This window comes from Pseudophryne corroboree, chromosome 2 (genome assembly GCF_028390025.1).
Source record: "Pseudophryne corroboree isolate aPseCor3 chromosome 2, aPseCor3.hap2, whole genome shotgun sequence".
NCBI lineage: Eukaryota > Metazoa > Chordata > Amphibia > Anura > Myobatrachidae > Pseudophryne > Pseudophryne corroboree.
The window spans coordinates 16,393,026-16,411,144 of NC_086445.1; the positions used below are offsets into that span (position 1 = coordinate 16,393,026).

Genomic DNA, 18,119 nt, shown 5'->3' on the forward strand with positions numbered 1-18,119 from the left:
CCATAGATTGCACTCCATTTACTACAACTGTCTGTTTCCTATCCTGCAACCAGGTTCTTATCCATTTAACTATTCTATAATCCACCCCCACACTTTCAAGTTTATTTAGCAGTCTGTGATGTGGGACAGTGTCAAATGCCTTACTAAAGTCTAGATATGCTACATCTACAGCTCCCCCTTGATCTATTATTTTCATCAGTCAAAAAAGTCAATAAGATTTGTTTGGCATGATATCCCACCAGTAAATCCATGCTGTTTTGGATCCTGTAAATTGTTTGATTTAAGACATTCCACAACTCTTTCTTAGTAGTTTTTCGATTACTTTCCCTACTACTGATATAAGGCTTACTGGTCTGTAGTTACTTGCTTCTTCCTTGCTTCCACTTTTGTACAGTGGAACTACATTTGCTCTTTTCCAGTCCTCTGGAATGGCACCTGTTTTTATTGACTGGTTAAATAATTCTGTTAAAGGTGCCACCAGCACATCTTTTAGCTCTTTTAGTATCCTTGGGTGTATCCCATCTGGCTCCATTGATTTATCCACTTTTAGTTTTGAAAGTTCAGTTAGGACCTTCTCCTCTGTAAATGTACTTTCATCTACCTTATTTTTATGAATGTCCTTGCAACATAACTGGGGCCCCTTCCCTTCTTCTGTAGTAAATACTGAGCAAAAATAATTATTTAGGTGATTTGCTATTGCCTTGTCACCCTCCACCAAATTCTCACTCTCTGTCTTAAGTCTTATTATTCCTCCTTTTGATTTTCTCCTTTCATTTATATACTTAAAAAAGTTTTTGCCCCCTTTATCTACCGACTGGGCCATTGTCTCCTCAGCTTCTGCCTTTGCACGTCTGATCACGTTCTTAGCATCCTTCCGTCTGTCAAGATACACCTCTTTGTCATTATTATTTTGAGTCTGTTTGTATTTCCTAAAAGCCATCTTTTTTGCTTTCACACTAGTTGATACTTCTTTTGTGAACCACATTGGCTTCCTTTTCCTGGTGCTTTTCCTAACCCTTTTGATACAAAGGTCTGTTGCCCTTACTATTGCACTTTTCAGTTTTCCCCATCACTCCTTCCAAGTTCCTTCAGTCCACCAATGAATCACTTAAACATCTCCCCATTTTTGCAAAGTCAGCATTTGTTTTTGTGTGACAGGAGTTGGATCCTGTCTATACTAAACCATACTGCTTGATGATCACTGGATCCCAGGTGCTCACCCACATATATGTCTGATATCCTGTCACCATTTGTAAGAATCAAATCTAATATTGAGTCTTTGCGAGTGGGCTCCCTCACCAATTGCTTGAGAGATGCTCCCTGTAAGGAATTTAGAAATTTGCCACTTGTAGCTGAACTTGCAAAGAACCCCTCCCAATTTACATCAGGTAAATTAAAGTCTCCCATGATTATGACTTCTCCCTTTAAAGCCATTTTAGAGATGTCCAACAATAGGTTCCTGTCCAAATCCTGGCCTGGTGGTCTATAGATCACCCCAATGCGAATAATGTCCTCCTCCCCAGTTTCCGTGGTGACCCAAAGGGCCTCCGTTTTGTCCTCAACATTTTGTATTAAAGTAGCATTTATGCTTTTTTTCACATACATTGCTACCCCTCCTCCTATTCTTCCCATTCTATCCTTCCTAAATAAATTGTATCCTGGTATAGCTATGTCCCAGTCATGATTCTCATTGCACCATGACTCCGTAATTGCGACAATATCCAGGTTATCCCTTGTCATTATCGCAATTAGCTCTAACTTCAGACGAATCCCGCTTTCTTACCAAAGGTAGTGTCATCTTTTCACATCAATCAACCAATAGTAGTTCCTGTGTTAACAGGACATTCTGGAACTCTGGATGTGGTACGCGCATTACGCGTTTATGTATCCCGAACGTCTACAGTTCGTAAGACGGATACGTTGTTTGTTCTCTATGATGCTGCCAAGATGGGTTGGCCAGCTTCTAAGCAGACCTTATCCAGATGGATAAAACTGACTATACGTCAGGCTTACCTTCATGCTAGGTTTAGGGAAGCCAATCCCGGGCCATTTTTTCAATCCCGGGTATCGGGATTGAAAAATGGTCAATCCCGGGATTGGCTTTCAACTGTTTCCAGCCATCCCCCACGCCCCTCCCCGCCCCTCCTCACCTGCCCCGCAGACATTAAAAAAAAGTACAAACCTGCACAGCCGGTGAGGAGGAGGAGGTGGTGGGGGAGTACAGGGGAGCCGGGAGGAGGCGGTGGGTAAGTGCAGGAGGAGCCGGGAGGAGGCGGCGGGTAAGTGTAGGGGGAGCCGGGAGGAGGCGGTTGGTGAATACCGCCGTACCTTCCTGCTCTGTGGCTGCTGACAGTGCAGCGTGACCTCACAGGCACAGGTCACGCTGCACAGGGGGACTGAAAGGAGGGAGCCGGGCAGCGTCTGAGCGTCCTGAGGACGCTCAACGCTGATCCCTCAATCCCCGGGATTGGAGCTTCCAATCCCGGGATTGAATCCCGGCCGTTTTTGGGCCTAAATCCCAGGATCCCGCCGATCCCGAGATTGGCCTCCCTAGCTAGGTTACAACCGCCTACTTCAGTAACAGCTCATTCCACACGTTCTGTGGGAACTTCATGGGCAGCTGGTCGTGGAGCTTCTACGACGCAGCTTTGCCGTGCGGCTACATGGTCTTCAGTGCACACGTTTGTGCGCCTTTACAAGTTTGATACGTTTGCGACATCAGCATCTAGCTTTGGCCGCCTAGTGTTACAGGTGCCAAACAGCTCTCCCGCCCACGGGGGAAGCTTTGGTACGTCCCAAGAGTACTCCAGTGACCCCTAGTGGATGAAAAAGAAAATAGGATTTTGGTACTTACCAGGTAAATCCTTTTCTTTGAATCCATAGGGGGCACTGGACGCCCACCCAGAGCAGTTTTACCTGGTTTGTGGTAAGTTCAGGGGATCTTATGGTAACACACTCTTACCGACTGGTTCAAATTATCAAGTTCTATCGGCTATGGTGTCAACTGTTTAGTTGTCAGTAACGTTATGTGTCAACTTTATTGTTGTCCGTTATGTTCTATGTAATTCTCCATTGTCAACCTCTATAGCTCCTGTTAGGCTCAGTAAAAAACACTGAGTTTCTCTGGGATATGGAGGGATGGAGTGTTCTAAATTTAAATATTCGGTGCCCTGTTCCTGCGGAAGCCGTCCATATCCCAAGCGTACTCCAATGCCCCCTATGGATTCAAAGAAAAGGATTTACCTGGTAAGTACCAAAATCCTATTATATCCTCCAAGCCAGCAACGAGTGATGTGTGTGCAGACGTCCGCCTTATATACCGACCAAGCCAGCGCACGACACGTGACTTTTCATGGGCTACGCACTGCCAACGTCACATGTAAGAAGCGGTCTCGACCGTGTAGTAATTCCTCTAGGCTCCAGGTAAAGGACAGACCATCATCCACACGGGCCTGACAGATGACTTATATCCCCTTCCTTTTGTTAATTTTAAAAACAAAATACTAAGCTTTAACTCTGCAGACGCTGTGCGAGGTGACATCCCCTTCACCCAAATGTGCCTCTTATTCACCGCATGAGGCAACAATCCCGCGTCACTAGACTGCACTGATTAATCTGATATGTGATGCTTGTATATCTGCGTGCGGCTGACACTGTAAGTATGCTCGGCTGGAGCTGAGTGACGCAGGACCTGGGACGCCATGAAGGGAAGTTTAGCACGACTGCAGCCACAGTGTATGAGGGCTGTGACGATAGTGTGTGTGTGTATGACACGGTATATATGGGTGTATGACACCGTATATATGGGTGTATGACACTGTATATGTGGGTGTATGACACGGTATATATGGGTGTATGACACTGTATATGTGGGTGTATGACGCTGTATATATGGGTGTCCCATCTTGGTTCTCTAGTGAAACTTACCCAGTCTCTCTTCTCTTGCAGACCCTGTTTAATAACAAACCAGCTCCGTTCGGAACAGCCACGACAACTACGCCTGCGTTTGGAACAACTTCTGGTGGCCTTTTTGGTAAGAAAAACTTATAAAAAAAAAAAAACGAATGCCAAACACTTTAGGAAGAGGTGGGGAAGCTGAATAAAGTCTTTGGAACCATCACACACAGTACGCTTCTGATCTAGCCTTGCCGTTGGGGTGTGTGTGCCGGCTTAATGTTTAGTCCTTGCTGCTGATAATTACATTGACATTAAATGCAGCATGTTTCTCATTCATAAAATTCAGACACTGGAACCATTGGGCATAGGGGCTGCAGACATTGTTAGGACAATATTGGGCACTGGAGGAGAGGAGTTTTCGGTCTTGGTACTGGTACGTACAAGGAGTGATGTAGTAGAGCCTCTGGTTAAGGGAAGGAAGGTTGGGGATCTGTACAGTAGGGGGGTGTTGAAAACACGAAAGTGACGGAGTTTGGCCTTAGTACCCAAAAGTTTCCATTCTGGGTCAATATCAACTGTGCAAAATTTCAACTCTCCTGAGTTATCTTCTATTCCGGCAAGCACCTCAAAGTTTCAGCAAAGTCGTTGGACTTTGAGGCTTATCCCGGCCACACTTGTGCAGTAGAGTCACAGATGCTTCCAGCAAAGTCGTTGGAACTGATGGCTTCATTCGGGCCACTCTGCAGTCGAGGACTGCCTCATTTTGATGACAAATCCCAATTCACAATATAAACACTGATTTCTGATCATATGCTTTTTACGTGCCTTCTTTATACCTGACCATGATGGTTTTGTCCGTATGTCCACAAGGAAGGGTGGTTGGGGCGTGGGTTGGATACCTTCACGTGGTGAGTTCTGAGTCGCCCAGTAAGTATAGGGTGTGCAAAAGTCTGCACAAGACGCAACTTGATTTCTTTGAATAACCTCAGATTTTTACTACGTTTGCCATTTTCAGTGACCTCTTCATGGCCATTGCAAGTGATACTCGGGTCATAACAAATTTTTATTCGTACATTGGGAGACCCAAAGATCACTCTTATGACCTCCATGCCCAACTTTGAGGTTGGACTGACCAAACTTCAAAAACACATAATTTTCACTAAAAATCAAAAACTTTGAGCTGCTTGCCGGACAGAGGATATTAACTCAAGGGGGATGAAGTTTTGCACAGTTGATATTGACACCGGATGGCAACTTTTGCCCACTAAGGCCAAACTCCACCATCCCTATCGTGTTTTCTTCTTCAGGGTCCATAGGCGATCCACAGGGCATGATGGTGGAGACCAGGATCAGGCACCAAAACAGATAAAGCTTTTCAACTCCCAAGATGCACTGGTGCTTCTCCCTCTTACCCCCATCCACAGCTCCAGCTCCTCCATTCTCTATTGGTGCCAGCAGGAGCTGGGCCACCGGTTTAACAGAAGGGGCTGCTTTTAAGCAGCCCAAGCTCGCTCTCTCTCTATGATTTTCATCTACGTTTCTAGTTATTACTTGGGCAAGCAGTGCGATGCAGTCCTCTGGACGCCAGCGCTGCTGCCCCAACACCCCTGCCAGCGCCGCAACTCCATCCACGGTGGGGAACTTTCCGTGGGGCAACCGGAGACCTAGCTAGCAGGGGCTCACGTAACGGCTCGGACTGCAGCCGGACCACTGGGGATAGGTAAGGCTGGCTCCCGCTTACAGGACCGGCGCGCATGCCAGTCCATACCGCCGGTCCCGGAAGACAGACCGGAGGTGCTGATGTGCACCCATTCAACGGCCGTGGACTGTACTAGACCACCAGGGCATTACTATACTGGCGATGGAGACACTTTCACCCTATGGGCAAAACCATGGGCACTGCAGGGGCGGCAGATATATCTGCCTCCCCCTCCCATATGCAGTGCCCATAGTTTTGCCCATTAGATAACAATTTTGCTGCTGCTATCAGGTCTGAGTTAGGCCCATAGGGCAGTATTCAATGCTTTTCATCCCCTTCCATACCCGTTCTGTTTCTGCTGACGGGCGTGGTATCATCATTTCAGCTCGCTACCCCCGGTGTAGCGAAGTGCCATATCCCTTTACGCAAATAAACCTGATTACTATGGGCGCAATAGCGGGGTTCACGCTAGAAAGGAGATTAGGCGTGATATATCATTTGAATACCGCCCATTTCTGCAGTGGGGTACACTGTTCCACAGGGAATACATCGGGGTGTAGAGTTGGATCTTGATCTAGAGACACCAACAGGCTAAAGCTTTGACTGCTCCCAGGATGCATTGCGTGGCCTCCTCTATAGCCCCGCCTCCAGGCACTGTGAGCTCAGTTTGTAAGTTGGTACCTGCAGTGCAGGTCACTTAACAGGTGGTCTGCGCTAGGCAGCCCTGAAAAGAGCTTTTGTTAGAAGATTCTTTAAGGGCCGCAACACTTTTATGTCCTAGTGACATACTGTGCTGCGGCTCCAACACCTCCCCAGCAGCGCTGCATACTCCCGCTGGCCGGGATCGCGTGGCTGCTTCTTTGGGAGGAGGTAAGAGGGTCCCCCCCCGCCTAAATCGCGTTCCGGTCGCCGTCTTAGTGGACGGACCGCGACGCTGGCGTGGACACTGTTAGAGCAGGGACCCAACTATATCCACGAGGGCAGGGATCACATGTCGGATTTCACAAAAATCCTTTTAACAAGGCTCCACAGTACCTGGTGGTGAGGACCAGCATAGGGGATAAAACGCTGACCCGTAGCCCCTCCCCCAACTCCGGGCGCCATCTACTGCTGTGTTCCCGCCCTGGAGCTGCTCCTCGCTCTCCCTAACTGAGATTTGGGCGCCATCTTTTCACAAGTAGCGGCGTCTGATCTCCAGGACTGCAGGGTTCTGTCTCCTCTGTAAATCCGCCTGTCTACAGTGTTGTATATTTACAGGCACTTAAGTATTCTACATGTCATCTTAGACAGTGTTCGTTAAGATCAAGTGTACTGCTACCTGAATATTTAGTACAAGTATTCTGTGATATACATCCAGTATCTATCTGACTGTGCATTGTTTATATATATATATATATATATATATATATATATATATATATATATAATTTATTGTATTTGTCTGGCTATATTGTACTGTTACGCTCTACGGCTACATACACTATAATGTCTGGCACACAGGCTGGGAAATCCGCGGACACTTCTGCATCATGCAGTGCTTGCACCAATGATTTATCTGAGGGGGAAGTTTTAACTGGTGGTTTGTGTGCTGGGTGCCATACATCTCCCAGTCAGCCCGCAGCCCCTGTAGCCAATCAGGAGCCACCTTGGGCAGCGTTCTCAAGTATGCTGAATACGCTAGTGACACGTCTTACGCCCCCCACATATTGTCCCTGTAGTTAATCCGCCCTGGGCGGACACTGTCTACCCAGATACAACAATTAAATTAATCTTTGGTTAGAAAAGTCTACCCCGCGTCCCTCTGGGGTCAAAGGGTCATCTAAGCTGGCCGCTTCCTCCTCACAATCCACTAATATTTCAGACAATTCTGATGAGGATGTGGAGTATACAGACACTGATACAGTTGCTTCCGACTAGGAATCTACAGCTCAGGTTGATGTTCCTGACTTAGTGGAGGCTACTAAGCTGATTCTACAAATTGATGAGGTAGACCCCACTACTGCGTCTAAGAAACCTGATAAATTTAAACGTCAGAATGTAGCTAAAGTAGTCTTACCACATTCTGACCATTTAGTAGACATACGTCAGGAACCCTGGTCTTCTCCAGGAAAGAAATTCTCCCCGTCTAAGAAGATGCTAGCTCATTATCCTATCCCTGCGGAGTTGAGCAACAAGTGGGAAACTCCACCGCCGGTGGACTCTCATGTCACCCGTCTTGTGGTGTCATCTACTCTGCCTGTCACCACTGTCACCTCACTGAAGGAACTGACGGATAAGCATGTGGAGGGATTCCTGAAGTCTTATTTACTCAGACCCACTATAGCAGCCTCCTGGGCCGCCAAAGGAATTTAAGCATGGGTACAGGCATTAGAGGAAGAGCTACCTCAGGATATTTCTGACACTGCCAGACAATATCTGTCTTATATTACCACCGCCTCCCACTATATTCAGGAGGCGTCCTCTGAGGCAGGTGTAATGGCGGCCAAGGCATCCACTATGTCTATATTGGCTTGCCGAATTATGTGGTTGAGGTCATGGAATGTGGACCTGGACTCCAAAAAGACATTGGAGGTACTCCCCTTTAAGGGAGACATCCTATTTGGGGAAGATCTGAAAAAGATTGTGACTGACTTGGCGACGGCTAAGACTTCGATTCTACCAAGTACTACTCCTTCTGCCCCGAAGGCCTCCAGGAAAAGCAAAGGGCCAGACGTACTCGAGACAGGCTCGTGCTTCCAAAACCACTAAGCCCAAACCTAAACTATCCTGGGCCGGCCGTCAGCCTGCTGCATGACGGAGTGGGCCTCCTCCCTGGGGGATCCCAGGGTGGGAGGCCGACTTCTGCAGTTCACCCAGGCCTGGTTAAAGGCCACTTCAGATGCCTGGGTGCAGGAAGTTGTCTCACGGGTACACTGTCTATTTCAAGAGACGTCCCCCTCGCCAGTTCTGCATTATCCCTTCAGGTCCGTTGAAAGCGCAAGCTGTACACCTGGTTGTGCGATCCCTCCTGGACACACTGGTAGTGCCAGTACCTCTGTCCCAGAGAGGCAGGGGATACTATTCGACACTGTTTCTAGTCCCGAAACCCAATGGGTCCTTCCGGCCTATACGCAGCCTCAAATCATTGAACAAATTTGTGAGTGTGTCCAAATTCCGTATGGAAACTCTGCGCTCTATTGTACTGGCCATGGAACCCGAAGACTATATGGTATCCCTGGACATACAGGATGATTACCTGCATATACCTGTTGCCATGTCGCATCAGCAGTATCTGCGGTTTGCTGTTGGTGTGGTTTCAGAGGAAGATTGCGTCTATTCCTGACATACTTTCACGCAAGGAGTTTTCTGGATTCAGCCTCCCTGTGTCCCTCCTGTGGCTCCATGGGATCTGTCTGTTGTCTTGAATTCCCTGCAAGAGTCTCCATTTGAACCTCTTGAGTCTGTGGACCTTAACTATCTTTTCTCTATCGTCCTAAGTGGATGCTGGGGTTCCTGAAAGGACCATGGGGAATAGCGGCTCCGCAGGAGACAGGGCACAAAAAAGTAAAGCTTTACTAGGTCAGGTGGTGTGCACTGGCTCCTCCCCCTATGACCCTCCTCCAGACTCCAGTTAGATTTTGTGCCCGAACGAGAAGGGTGCAATCTAGGTGGCTCTCCTAAAGAGCTGCTTAGAGAAAGTTTAGTTTAGGTTTTTTTCTTTACAGTGAGTCCTGCTGGCAACAGGATCACTGCAACGTGGGACTTAGGGGGAAAGTAGTAAACTCACCTGCATGCAGAGTGGATTTGCTGCTTGGCTACTGGACACCATTAGCTCCAGAGGGATCGAACACAGGCCCAGCCGTGGAGTCCGGTCCCGGAGCCGCGCCGCCGACCCCCTTGCAGATGCTGAAGCGTGAAGAGGTCCGGAAACCGGCGGCTGAAGACTCCTCAGTCTTCATAAGGTAGCGCACAGCACTGCAGCTGTGCGCCATTTTCCTCTCAGCACACTTCACTGGGCAGTCACTGAGGGTGCAGAGCGCTGGGGGGGGGCGCTCTGAGAGGCAAATATAAACCTTATACAAGGCTAAAAATACCTCACATATAGCCCATAGGGGCTATATGGAGATATTTAACCCCTGCCTGACTGGAAAAATAGCGGGAGAAGAACCCGCCGAAAAAGGGGCGGGGCCTATCTCCTCAGCACACGGCGCCATTTTCTGTCACAGCTCCGCTGGTCAGAACGGCTCCCAGGTCTCTCCCCTGCACTGCACTACAGAAACAGGGTAAAACAGAGAGGGGGGGCACATTAATGGCTATATATATATATATATTAAAGCAGCTATAAGGGAGCACTTAATATAAGGATATCCCTTGTATATATAGCGCTTTGTGGTGTGTGCTGGCAGACTCTCCCTCTGTCTCCCCAAAAGGGCTAGTGGGTCCTGTCTTCATTAGAGCATTCCCTGTGAGTTTGCGGTGTGTGTCGGTACGTGGTGTCGACATGTATGAGGACGATATTGGTGTGGAGGCGGAGCAATTGCCAAATATGCAGATGTCACCCCCCAGGGGGTCGACACCAGAATGGATGCCTTTATTTGTGGAATTACGTGATGGTTTATCTTCCCTTAAACAGTCAGTTGAGGACATGAGGCGGCCGGACAATCAATTAATGCCTGTCCAGGCGCCTCAAACACCGTCAGGGGCTGTAAAACGCCCTTTGCCTCAGTCGGTCGACACAGACCCAGACACGGGCACTGATTCCAGTGACGACGGTAGAAATTCAAACGTATTTTCCAGTAGGGCCACACGTTATATGATTTTGGCAATGAAGGAGACGTTACATTTAGCTGATACTACAGATACCGTAAAACAGGGTATTATGTATGGTGTGAAAAAACTACAAACAGTTTTTCCTGAATCAGAAGAATTAAATGACGTGTGTGATGAAGCGTGGGTTGCTCCTGATAAAAAGTTGATAATTTCAAAAAAGTTATTGGCATTATACCCTTTCCCGCCAGAGGTTAGGGCGCGCTGGGAAACACCCCCTAAGGTGGACAAGGCGCTCACACGCTTATCCAAACAAGTGGCGTTACCCTCTCCTGAGACGGCCGCACTTAAGGATCCATCAGATAGAAAGATGGAAGTTATTCAAAAGAATATATACACACATGCAGGTGTTATACTACGACCAGCTATAGCAACTGCCTGGATGTGCAGTGCTGGAGTAGTTTGGTCAGAATCCCTGATTGAAAATATTGATACCCTAGATAGGGACAATGTTTTACTGTCGTTAGAACAAATAAAGGATGCATTTATCTATATGCGTGATGCACAGAGGGATATTTGCACACTGGCATCTCGGGTGAGTGCTATGTCCATTTCAGCCAGAAGAGCCTTATGGACACGACAGTGGACAGGCGATGCGGATTCAAAACGTCACATGGAGGTTTTGCCGTATAAAGGGGAGGAGTTATTTGGAGTTGGTCTATCAGACTTGGTGGCCACGGCTACTGCCGGGAAATCCACTTTTTTACCTCAAGTCACTCCCCAACAGAGAAAGGCACCGACCTTTCAACCGCAGCCTTTTCGCTCCTACAAAAATAAGAGAGCAAAGGGCTTGTCGTACCTGCCACGAGGCAGAGGAAGAGGGAAGAGACACCAACAGGCAGCTCCTTCCCAGGAACAGAAGCTCTCCCCGGCTCCTGCAAAAACCTCAGCATGACGCTGGGGCCTCTCAAGCGGACTCGGGGACAGTGGGGGGCCGTCTCAAAAATTACAGCGCGCAGTGGGCTCACTCGCAGGTAGACCCCTGGATCCTGCAGATAATATCTCAGGGGTACAGGTTGGAATTAGAGACGGATCCTCCTCATCGTTTCCTGAAGTCTGCCTTACCAACCGTCTCTTCCGAAAGGGAGAGGGTGTTGGAAGCCATTCACAAGCTGTACGCTCAGCAGGTGATAGTCAAAGTACCCCTATTACAACAAGGAAAGGGGTATTATTCCACTCTATTTGTGGTACCGAAGCCGGATGGCTCGGTAAGGCCTATTCTAAATCTGAAGTCCTTGAACCTCTACATAAAAAAGTTCAAGTTCAAGATGGAGTCACTCAGAGCAGTGATAGCGAACCTGGAAGAAGGGGACTTTATGGTATCCTTGGACATCAAGGATGCGTATCTGCACGTTCCGATTTACCCCGCACACCAGGGGTACCTCAGGTTCATTGTTCAAAACTGTCACTATCAGTTTCAGACGCTGCCGTTCGGATTGTCCACGGCGCCTCGGGTCTTTACCAAGGTAATGGCCGAGATGATGATTCTTCTTCGAAGAAAAGGCGTATTAGTTATCCCATACTTGGACGATCTCCTAATAAGGGCAAGGTCCAGAGAACAGCTGGAGACAGCTTTAGCACTATCTCAAGAGGTGCTAAGACAACACGGGTGGATTCTGAATATTCCAAAATCCCATTTAATCCCGACAACTCGTCTGCTGTTCCTAGGAATGATTCTGGACACGGTTCAGAAAAAGGTTTTCCTTCCAGAGGGAAAAGCCAAGGAGTTATCCGATCTGGTCAGGAACCTCCTAAAACCAGGAAAAGTGTCAGTACATCAATGCACAAGAGTCCTGGGAAAAATGGTGGCTTCTTACGAAGCAATTCCATTCGACAGATTCCATGCAAGAATATTCCAAAGGGATCTGTTGGACAAATGGTCAGGGTCGCATCTGCAGATGCACCTGCGAATAACCCTGTCACCAAAGACAAGGGTGTCACTTCTGTGGTGGTTGCAGAAGGCTCACCTATTAGAAGGCCGCAGATTCGGCATTCAGGATTGGATCCTGGTGACCACGGACGCCAGCCTGAGAGGCTGGGGAGCAGTCACACAAGGAAGAAACTTCCAGGGAGTATGGACGAGTCTGGAAAAGTCTCTTCACATAAACATTCTGGAACTAAGAGCAATCTACAATGCTCTAAGCCAGGCGGAACTTCTCCTGCAAGGAAAGCCGGTGTTGATTCAGTCGGACAACATCACGGCGGTCGCCCATGTAAACAGGCAGGGCGGCACAAGAAGCAGGAGTGCAATGGCAGAAGCTGCCAAGATTCTTCGCTGGGCGGAGAATCACGTGATAGCACTGTCAGCAGTGTTCATCCCGGGCGTGGACAACTGGGAAGCAGACTTCCTCAGCAGACACGATCTTCATCCGGGAGAGTGGGGTCTACATCCAGAAGTCTTCAACATGTTAATAGACCGTTGGGAAAGACCAATTGTAGACATGATGGCGTCTCGCCTCCACAAGAAACTGGACAAATATTGCGCCAGGTCAAGAGATCCACAGGCAATAGCTGTGGACGCACTGGTAACTCCTTGGGTGTACCAGTCAGTGTATGTGTTTCCTCCTCTGCCGCTCATACCAAAGGTATTGAAGATCATACGGCAAAGAAGAGTAAGAACAATACTAGTGGTTCCGGATTGGCCGAGAAGGACTTGGTATCCGGAACTTCAAGAGATGCTCACGGACGAACCGTGGCCTCTACCTCTGAGAAGGGACCTGCTACAGCAGGGTCCCTGTCTTTTTCAAGACTTACCGCGGCTGCGTTTGACGGCATGGCGGTTGAACGCCAGATCCTAAAAGGGAAAGGCATTCCAGAAGAAGTCATTCCTACCTTGATTAAGGCACGGAAGGAAGTCACCGTGAAACATTATCACCGCATTTGGCGAAAATATGTAGCGTGGTGCGAGGATCGGAGGGTTCCGACGGAGGAATTCCAACTGGGTCGTTTCCTACATTTCCTGCAATCAGGATTATCTATGGGTCTCAAATTGGGATCCATTAAGGTTCAAATTTCGGCCCTGTCAATATTCTTCCAAAAAGAATTGGCCTCTGTCCCTGAGGTCCAGACTTTTGTCAAGGGAGTACTGCATATACAGCCTCCTGTGGGGCCTCCGGTGGCACCGTGGGATCTAAATGTAGTTTTAGATTTCCTCAAATCCCATTGGTTTGAACCATTGAAAAAGGTGGATTTGAAATATCTCACATTGAAAGTGACTATGTTACTAGCCCTGGCCTCTGCCAGGAGAGTATCTGAATTGGCGGCTTTATCTTATAAAAGTCCTTATCTAATCTTCCATTCGGATAGGGCAGAACTGCGGACTCGTCCGCATTTTCTCCCTAAAGTGGTATCAGCATTTCATCTGAACCAACCTATTGTGGTGCCTGCGGCCACTAGCGACTTGGAGGACTCCAAGTTGTTGGACGTTGTCAGAGCCTTAAAAATATACATTGCAAGGACGGCTGGAGTCAGAAAATCTGACTCGCTGTTTATATTGTATGCACCCAACAAGTTGGGCGCACCTGCTTCTAAGCAGTCGATTGCTCGTTGGATTTGTAACACAATTCAACTTGCACATTCTGTGGCAGGCCTGCCACAGCCTAAAACTGTAAAAGCCCACTCCACAAGGAAGGTGGGCTCATCTTGGGCGGCTGCCCGAGGGGTCTCGGCATTACAACTCTGCCGAGCAGCTACGTGGTCGGGGGAGAACACGTTTGTAAAATTTTACAAATTTGATACCCTGGCAAAGGAGGACCTGGAGTTCTCTCATTCGGTGCTGCAGAGTCATCCGCACTCTCCCGCCCGTTTGGGAGCTTTGGTATAATCCCCATGGTCCTTTCAGGAACCCCAGCATCCACTTAGGACGATAGAGAAAATAAGAATTTACTTACCGATAATTCTATTTCTCGGAGTCCGTAGTGGATGCTGGGCGCCCATCCCAAGTGCGGATTATCTGCAATACTTGTACATAGTTATTGTTAACTAATTCGGGTTATTGTTAAGGAGCCATCTTTAAGAGGCCCTTTCTGTTGTCATACTGTTAACTGGGTTTAGATCACAAGTTGTACGGTGTGATTGGTGTGGCTGGTATGAGTCTTACCCGGGATTCAAAATGCCTCCCTTATTGTGTATGCTCGTCCGGGCACAGTACCTAACTGGAGTCTGGAGGAGGGTCATAGGGGGAGGAGCCAGTGCACACCACCTGACCTAGTAAAGCTTTACTTTTTTGTGCCCTGTCTCCTGCGGAGCCGCTATTCCCCATGGTCCTTTCAGGAACCCCAGCATCCACTACGGACTCCGAGAAATAGAATTATCGGTAAGTAAATTCTTATTATGTTTAAGGTCGTGTTTCTGCTGGCTATTGCCTCTGCTAGGAAGGTGTCAGACTTGGGCCTTTGTCCTGTCGTCCACCCTTTCTGATTTTTCACCATGTCTGGGCAGTTCAAAGAACTCGTCCCGGTTATCTACCTAAGGTGGTGTCATCTTTCCATCTTTACCAAAAGATTGTGGTTCCTGCTTTTATCTCTTCTGGTTTGTTCTCCAAAGAGTGGTCTTTGGATGTGATACGGGCTCTCCGTATTTACGTGGAGAGGACTGCCTCTCTCAGGCGGTCCGATACCCTTTTTGTACTTTTTTTTTTTTTTTGGTTTTCACAAACGTGGCTGGCCTGCGAATAAGCAAACCTTGGCCAGATGGATTAGAATGGTGATTGCACAAGCCTATGCACAGGCTGGTCTTCCAGCGCCTGCTGCTATCAAAGCCCATTCTACTCGGTCTGTTGGACCTTCTTGGGCGGCCCGCCGATGCGCATCCGCTGAACAATTGTGCAAGGCGGTTACATGGTCCTCTGTGAACACGTTCATTAGGTTTTATGCTTTTGATACTTCCGCCTCCCAGGATGCTACCTTTTGGATGTCGGGTTATTGTGCCCGCTACGGTGCGTCCCCTCCCATGCGGAACTGCTTTAGGACATCCCCTGATATATTCCCTATGGAACACGGTGTACCTCACTGCAGAAAACGAGATTTATGGTAGACTTACCTTTTGTTAAATCTCTTTCTGCGAGGTACACTGGGTTCCACAGGGAGCCCGCCCTGACGCTCTTAGCTTCTTTGGGTTTATATGGCATTAGGCGCTGGTACCTTCTCCTGTTGTGAGAATGTGGTTCTATGTGACTAATATCTACCGTCCCTTTACCTGCTACTGCATTGGACTGGTTAACAAAACTGAGCTCCAGTGTCCGGAGGCGGTGCAATGCATCCTGGGAACAGTCAAAGCTTTAGCCTGTTGGTGCCTCTGGATCAAGATCCAACTCTACACCCCGATGTATTCCCTGTGGAACCTAGTGAAGAAAGATTTAAGTATAGTAAGTCTACCATAAATCTCCTTATTGTCACATACTGATTTTGTGTTACACACTGCTTGTTGCCATATTGTGTATGTTACACTCTCCCTGTAGCTATGTCTAGCAAAGGCAACTAAACAGGCTCTGGCTCCTACATTAGTGTCCTGTAGGTCCTATTCAGCAGGCTTATCTCCACAGTATGTTTTGCAAGATGGTCAGTGTGCCTCTTGTTGTTCACCACCTGGCCAGTCAGCCCCTCCAAATCCAGAACAAGAACCCCCTTGAGCTTTTTCTTAAATGCTGGCAAAAATAGCGGACCGCATTACATCCCCAGCACTAGCTCCCCCTATGGGATTGCCACACCAGCTACCACAACCGGTACACCAGGCTGTACTGGTCATTCCTGTCTTTCCCCCATGGATGGACATGTATTCTGCCTCTGTGCAGAGTTTGTCCGCCTCTTATGCTGCTTTTCACCATATATTACAGGACCAGGGACCTGTGCCTAGTAACACTGCTAAGCGTCTGTGCCGCCCTCACAGTACACTACTTTGGGATTCTGAAGAACTCACTGGTGTCTAAGGCTATTGAGAGCTGGGCTAATTCCCTAGAGAACAGTTTCCCCTCAAACGCTACACGGGAGCAACTGTCAATCGTTGCAGATATCAGAGATGCAGCTTTTCATAAGCTGCTCTGGATACTGCCCTCCTGACTTCCAAAGCTTTGGCTACATCAGTGGTGGCTCACTGTATTATTTGACTCCGCTCATGGAAAGCTGAGATGCAGTTTCTAAGAAAACCCTTGAAGCATTCCCTTATACAGGGGAGATTCTTTTTGTACGTGAGCTGGACGAGATTGTAACTACCCTTGTGGCCTCTAAAACTGCTTTCCTGCCCTCAGCCTCCTCTTCCCAGCCTCGGACTTCCTCCTTTTTGGTCCTTTTCATCCCCAGGTCAAGGCCAGAGGTCAGGCCTTTCCGCGGCTGTCGCAATCCACGAAGGTCTCTAAGCCCATCACCAAGCAGGCCTGGGCTGTCAGACGTCCGGCTACCAAGCCCGAGGATAAATCAACTTGTCTGGATGGGGCAAACTTCTTCAGTTCGGACACTTTTTGCGCCCGGTCACAATATGCATGCTGGAAGTGGTATCTCACTGGTATGCCCTCTGTTTCCTAAGTTGACCTCCCCAACAGTGTACTTTTCACACAAGCCCTCCGCAAAGCCCAGGCTCTCCAGACGGCTATTCACTCCTTACTAAATTTGGGTGTGATAATCCCCGTCCCAGCGTCACAACGGGGCAAGGGTTTTTACTCTACGCTTTTTAGTTCAATAACCCAATGGGTTCCATCAGCCCAGCCTCAGTCTCAAGTTGCTAACTAAATATCTGAGTGCCCAGGTTTTGTATGGAAACCCTCCATTCTATTGTCCTAGCTGTGCAGCCAGTAGGCTTTATGGTATCTCTGGACATCCAGGACGCTTACCTAAATGTCCCTATAGTGTCCTTTCATCAGCAATATCTTCGGTTTGCTGCCCTACAACATTTCCAATTCCAGGCACTGCCTATTTGGACTTTCTACAGCTCTGAGGGTCTTTACCAACCTCATGACTATCATGGCGGTTCAGCTTCGTCATCAGGGGATTTGTCTTATTCTTGCATACTCTCCGGAGGTCCTCAACTGCCATCTTCAGGTAACCATAGACTTCCTGCAGAGTCATAGTTGGCTAATCAACTGGAAAAAGTCTTCCCTAATCCCCTCTCAGAGGATGGTACTTCTGGGAGCTTTTCTGGATGCCCAGGTGCTTAGAATCTTCCTGCCTACGGACAAGATTGCAGCACTGCAACTACGGGTGCGCAGATTGATCCACAGTCTCAGGGTGTCTATTCTCTCATATTCGCATATAGGCAATGCAGACCTTGAGATCCATGGTATCCACCTACGGCGTGGTGGAATACACTCTGTTCCACTCCAGGCACCTACAACATCTGATCCTATTCAGGGGGAGCGGCCAACCCAGGCAGGTAAAATCCCAGACAATGGTCCTCTCTCCAGAAGTTCGGATCTCCCTCTCTTGGTGGTTACAAACCACCTACCTGAACAAGGGTCGCCCATTCTGGATTACATACTGGATCATACTCCCCGCAAACGCTAGCCCCCGCTGGTGGGGAGCAGTCACCGAACTTCACACCTTTCAGGGGCTTACCGATCAACATTTTTGAGCTTTGAGCTTTCTACATGGCCCTTTACTCTGGTTCACGATGTACTTCAGGATTGTTCTGTCAAAGTCCAGTCAAACAACGCCATGGCAGTGGTTTATCTCAATCACCAGGGAGGTTCTCGCAGTGTCTCAGTGATGACAGAAGTGGCACAAATTCT

At 48.3% G+C, this 18,119-nt stretch overlaps 1 protein-coding gene across 4 annotated transcripts in view; it reads left to right on the forward strand.

Annotated features, from left to right (window-relative positions):
* Positions 1-18,119, forward strand: part of NUP98 (nucleoporin 98 and 96 precursor) — a 121,702-nt gene that overhangs the window by 42,100 nt on the left and 61,483 nt on the right. For all 4 annotated transcript variants that reach the window (XM_063950849.1, XM_063950850.1, XM_063950852.1 and 1 more), the window contains exon 10: positions 3,949-4,033. In XM_063950849.1, the coding sequence (XP_063806919.1) occupies positions 3,949-4,033 (85 nt within the window). The remainder of the gene's footprint in view (positions 1-3,948; positions 4,034-18,119) is intronic.